We start from the raw sequence: 6,000 nt of genomic DNA, 5'->3' as shown, positions 1-6,000 counted from the left end.
GTGAGCTTTATGAGTTGTTTACGGTAATATTTTTAACCTTTACTTGTTAAATTATTAAATGTGTACATTTTAATCTCATAAATGACGAAGTCAATAAACTAAAGAATTGCTTCAACAAGCTTCATTCGTATATGTATTGTTTGTATACTAATAGTATAGATGAGTTATTATTTCATTAAAAGTGAAATAAAAAATCGTGTCAAGGACACAGTCGCTTCCATATAGTGTGCTAGGCAGATTTCAGAGATTTTTAGCCAAAAATGTGATAAATTGCCCCAAAATTCAAATATAGAAATTTCACTTACAATTTGGGCATATCTAACTTAGCTCAAAAATAGAAACCTGCACAATACAAATTTCAAAGCAGTTGGATAAGCAACATTTCAGAGAAGACTAATTTTGGACCAAAAATAGGGAAAATTGGAAAACAAAACAATCCCATTTTGACCAAAATAACCAAGAATTTGGATGTATTGCTTGACAAAGTCACTGGAAAATAAAATAAACATATTCTAGTCACTGAGAACCATCCTTTCACCAAGTTTGAATGAGATACCTGACATAATTTCATATTAGAAATAAGATTATGATGTATGATCAGTCAGGATTTTTAAGAGACACATGAATGGAGACATCATAATGACAGCTGTTCACCCAGCAGGGTGCAATGAAACAGATGTTTTTGCAGTGCCAGCTGTTTAAGGTAGTTTTAATATTTTTCATATGATATATTTGTCAAACTCATTGGGAGGACAAAATACAAGAAAAATACTCAAAAGTTACAGCTCATGGAACTTTAATTTGTTTCACATTGTGTGATTGACCCTTTTTCTGCTCTGACAAGCAAACAAACAAATTTATTTTTGTGACTAACTCTGGCAAGATGAGTTCATATCAGGGTGGTGTAACACTGTGTCACACCACTAATGACTGGTCAAACGGTCTTGTTTATTAGTGAAATTAGAGAAGAAAATGAGCATGTGATTCATGGAATGGATTTGTGATGTTGACAAATCAGAAAGTTTCATCAATGTTTTCAAGAAAGTAACTGCCCTAGGTAAAGTTGAAGACAATATCTCCTTTTGCTCTAAGCCCTCCAAGCCAAAGTCTCCATTGTACTGATCCTCTCAAAGATTAAACATTGAAAAGTTCTTAGATAGGGTGAACTTGAACATGAAATAACTGCAGTACTCAAGTGGCATACTTCAGGAAATATGACATCAAATCAATTCCAGCAATCATAATCCTTCAAGTAAATTACCAGGTCCAATAAACAATAAAAACAAACAAACAAACAAAAAAAGATCACTGACAAAATCAGTTGTACAATCTTGAACCACTTTATAAGATCAGTGCGTAGTTAACCAGGCTAGCTAGCATGCTACACCCGTCAAGATTGAACTAGAGTGACATGTTATTGTACAGTAATTCAGCTAGCTGCCAAATTACTGTTCTGAGTCAAAGTCAGGAATGCTGTCTCTCATCATCTGAGTGACAGATTTGTCATATTTGACCTTTGATTTTTCTCACTTTCTGTGACAAAGCTGCTATATTTCCGGTCAAAATTTGCAAGATAGATAGCTTTTTCACACCCTCAAAAAAGTGTGTCAGGTTTCCCTTTCATTGTTTTAAAGATATGGGCAGTTAAATGTGTTGGACTAAAATTTTTATTGCTCAAAAAAAGAAGGGCAAGCATAAGAAATCTGTGACACTGTTTTTCAAGCATATAACAATATCTTTCCATGATATAAATTTCAGACAGAAATCTATCGTGGATCCTTGGGTCCTATTGATTTTCATAACTTTCCTAAAATTGATCTTCTGAAAATCAACTATGACTGATTAAGACATCATTTATTACATGTAATGATTCTAGAATTTCATTGAATACTAATTATGAGTATCATAACAATTACCTGGTGTTTCTACATGATAATTGGTGGTGTCACGGTCCCTCCACACCGTGGTGGTGTACCGGTACATGACAAACATGCGTTTATGAGTATGACAGCCATTAAAATATATCAAACCTGACAAAATTCTTTAAATGTATGGATAAATCTTTTGAAAAAGGGCAAACCTTTCAAAATTGGCATGCACTAACCTGGTGTACCAAGGATTCCATATCTGCAATCGAAATCAGTGCCACGTAAATGGAAATGTCCCATCCAGGCGGTTTTTTGCAGCAAAAACGTCATTTTTTGGACGATTTTAGGTCAAGTGGTGATGACCACAGCTGACAATTTTTCACGAATAAAACCAAAAATAAATGCAAGAGCCTGTCAAAAGCACACGAAACATAAATTCCGGTTCACTATCGAATCAAAGATATCATCCTTCAGTGAAATGAAAACATATTACATGACAAGGAGCTGAAATACGACGGGGTCGTTTCTGTATCGGCGACTCACTCACGCCCGCTATCAGCTGTTTGACCTCTGACGTCACAAATGTACATAGCATAGGACCGCGCGTCGCGTTCGGAGTTTTCCCCTCCCTCCTGGGTCCATCCCTTATCACAGGGACGCGTTATCTTTCGAATGACGAATGTTGGTACTATGAGTACCCATTTTCGAACATTATGACTCGATCTTTTACATTTGTTTTCCGTGTTTGCTTGTTCACAATAACATATCAATTATTAATGAATATTTATATTTCCGTCTGATTATAAAAATAGTATTTTCAAGATTAAGTGCTTTGCCACTGTTCTTATATAAAACACCAAGGGTGGACACAAACCGGACACCTGAAAGAAAACTGCTCTGTACGTCAATCATTTCAAACGGAAACTGTCATTGGACAGGTGGCGCGTGGTTCATCGGAACGCGTACGGTCTGTACGTTACCACGTACGACTCGCGCTCGAACCTTAGTAAAAATCACTGAAATATGAAAAAAATGACCCAAAGATATTCCACACTTCGCATAATGTTAGACAGGCACTAGGTTTAATTAGTTGTACGCATATGTCTTACTTTAATGCCATGAAACAGTCGAAAACTGTGCGAGATCCACACTTCCGGGTTGAAACACTGGGACGTCGTTTGCAATGTTTGTATTTGCACATACTTACGTCATAGGAAAGCCGGCACTTCATAGCCAATCAGCACTCGAGAAATCTATTGCGACATCGCGACCTGTAATTTGCATACAGAGCAGTTTTCCCTTCGTTCAAGCAGCGAAATTACACTCCGTTTCAAATGACAAACGCACTATTTGGTAATGTTACCGGAAAAATTATTTATTTGACGTAAGAAATGGCCATAACTATTGGTTTTGTTGGCATATAACCCGTTTCAATGTAGATTTTCCCAAACGGTCTAGTTCGGTGTCCACCCTTGGATTTCTTATGAGTAGGAGTGTGTGTACAACTATTCATAGTACCCAAATTCGCAAGAGGTTGCAGCGTGCGCATGACACAGCTGGGAATATAACGCGTCCCTGTGTCCCTTATCGTTCGCTTCAAGTTTGCCGAGCAGCATGTCTCGTTCTCGTAGTCTCGTATAGTCTCACGAGAGTCGTGAGATCGAAGATGGCGGAAGGTAAGACTTGGTTGTTATATTCTGTATTTTGCTATTTTCGGGTTCAGGTGGCGTTTCATCGCGATCATATATATTTTTGTCTCACTACAACTTCAGTAAATATTTTGCCTTAATATGGTTGCAAGAAGTATGGTTCAGGTCAGTTTTATTTACAACGATCGCACGTCCCAATGCCCCACTACTATGCTTAGGCTTGGCCGGGGATCGTACCCTCCCACTCAGTTCGTCAGATCGGATGTGTATTAACCTGTAGCATATAACTATACCGTGGTGATGAGACAGAGAACGTCTGCAAAAAAAGGTTAGAGGTATCCGACACAAATCTAAATGAAAGGCCGAACTGGAAACTCAAAATAAAAAAGAATATCTGCAAAACAAAGTTGTGAATGATTGATACCGATTTGCACACGTATAGGGTGTATCTACAGTGTACATTTGTATCTCTGTAGTTGTACAATGGTTACGTGTTGTGGGTTCGTCGGTTTACAACTTTTTGTCTCAAAAAACACTTTATGATACCTTGTTATCAAGAAAACACTTGCTGGCTCCTAGTTGCAACAAGTTTTACCGAACTCGTGGTCTAGAATTGTGTGGCATATTAATTAGCGTGGGCGCCACTGACAGTTGGTATATTAAAGCTGGTCAAGGATATCTGTATGTGTGATTATGTTGAGGACATGTCTGACCACTGGAACTCCCAGTTCCACGTGATTTCGGCACACCTTCAGATTAGTTTTTAAGTAACAAAAATGTTTGTTTTCTACAAACAGCCTCCAGATATTAAGGGTAGGTCAGACCTACACTAGTTGTTTGAAACTTTTTAGTCAGCTGGTGTGCCTTGGCAAAGAAAATGAACAAAGAATTGCAAGTGTTCAGGTATCAGAAACACATGCAAATATCTAGTATATCGTTATTACACTTTCTCACCATACTGTATGCAGATCACACATATTCTTTGATACATCACAGTCCCTAGCTCTGCATGGCAGGGCTGTGTTACTGGCGTTATACGAATGGAGGCCGTATAACCGGTAACACACAGTCCTGCCACGCAGAGCTACACAGTCCCTAGAGGGACCGTGTTTACAACATATGAATGGAGGTCTGGCCACTGTTTCAGTCTCATTTCGGACTATTAATTATTCAGTACCATTTGATACATGTTTTAGCATTGACCTATAATTCAATGGTTATGGCACTGCTCCATGAGAAAATATCAAATATCTAATCGAAGAGATAGAAGGTGAAATACATTCAATTCCAGAAAATACTTGTTTCAAGAAGCTTATTATTTTTGGTTCTAGTTGATATTTTATAGTTGAAATTTCTTTTCTTTAACAAGTAAGTCTTGCTCTAAGGCTAGCAAAATACTTGATGGTACCTCTCTGAGGTATGTCCTGTCATTGCTGTGTCTGATAGTATACTAGTAAGATGGTAAATGTTCAGAATGCTCAATATCAATGCTGGTAACTGTCTACATTGTTACGTGCAGAGAAAACGAACAAAAGGGTGAACTCAGCAGTTAACGTTTAAACAAAATTTATTACGAAAATAAAACTAATTGCTAAGTCAGGGATAGAGTACAAGCTTTAAAAGTGTACAGACTACTTATCTCAGCTGGGACGGCAAAGCTCCAGTCTCAGAGTTGTAACAGTCAGTTGGATGAATGAACAGTCCTTGCAGGCTTGAAGCTGCACAAAGTCCACAGTATAAATCCAGCGTTGGCAGTGAAGGTCTTGAAAAGTCTTGAGAATGACTACTGCTGGAGTTTAGTAACACACAAGAGACACGATCCCAAAAGTCTGACTGGAAGCTGAGCACGTCCCTTTTATAAAGGCATATAAGAACAATCTAGAACTTTTATTGACATGCTAATCACTGTTCTAAAATTATCTCCCTTACACAACTAATCAACTTTCCAGAACATTCCAAACATGACTAATTGAATTCAAGGTTGTGAGGTCATCAAGGGCAGTGACCTTGGGAATGTTCTAGACTAATTGAACTCAGGTCATGATGAGTGTGGGGGAAATGACCTACATAACACACCCCCTCTTCAAAAAAAGAAAATTTTTCAAAGAAAAATCTTTCTTTTACAAATGTAATCTTGAAAAGGATTTAAGTACTCAAATTTTGTTTTACTCTAAAGTAAAATTCTTGAAATGTGAACAACAATAAACTCTAAATACGAGAGAGACAGTCTGCAATTAAATTGTCTCTGCCTTTGATATGTCTAATGTCAAGATTAAACTCCTGTAACATTAAACTCCATCTTAGCAATCTCTGATTTTTGCCTTTAAATTTCTGCAGAAAACAAGAGGGTTGTGATCAATATAAACCACTATTGGCTGATTTGAAGAAGAAACATAAACTTCAAAATGCTGTAAAGCTAATATCAAAGATAAACACTCTTTTTCAATTGTAGAGTAGTTTCTCTGAGATTTGTTAAATTTGTG

General features: G+C 37.2%; 1 protein-coding gene across 1 annotated transcript in view; it reads left to right on the top strand.

The window, feature by feature from the left end:
• The first annotated feature begins 2,956 nt into the window (after positions 1-2,956).
• The window catches only part of LOC139145584 (rabankyrin-5-like), a 54,037-nt gene continuing 50,993 nt past the window's right edge, over positions 2,957-6,000 (top strand). Inside the window, 1 exon segment of the mRNA XM_070716832.1 lies at positions 2,957-3,544. Coding sequence (XP_070572933.1) covers positions 3,352-3,544 — 193 coding nt within the window. The 5' untranslated portion in view covers positions 2,957-3,351.

The sequence above is a fragment of the Ptychodera flava genome, chromosome 12 (genome assembly GCF_041260155.1).
Source record: "Ptychodera flava strain L36383 chromosome 12, AS_Pfla_20210202, whole genome shotgun sequence".
In the NCBI taxonomy this organism is placed as follows: domain Eukaryota; kingdom Metazoa; phylum Hemichordata; class Enteropneusta; family Ptychoderidae; genus Ptychodera; species Ptychodera flava.
This window is presented reverse-complemented; position numbering and strand designations above follow the sequence as displayed.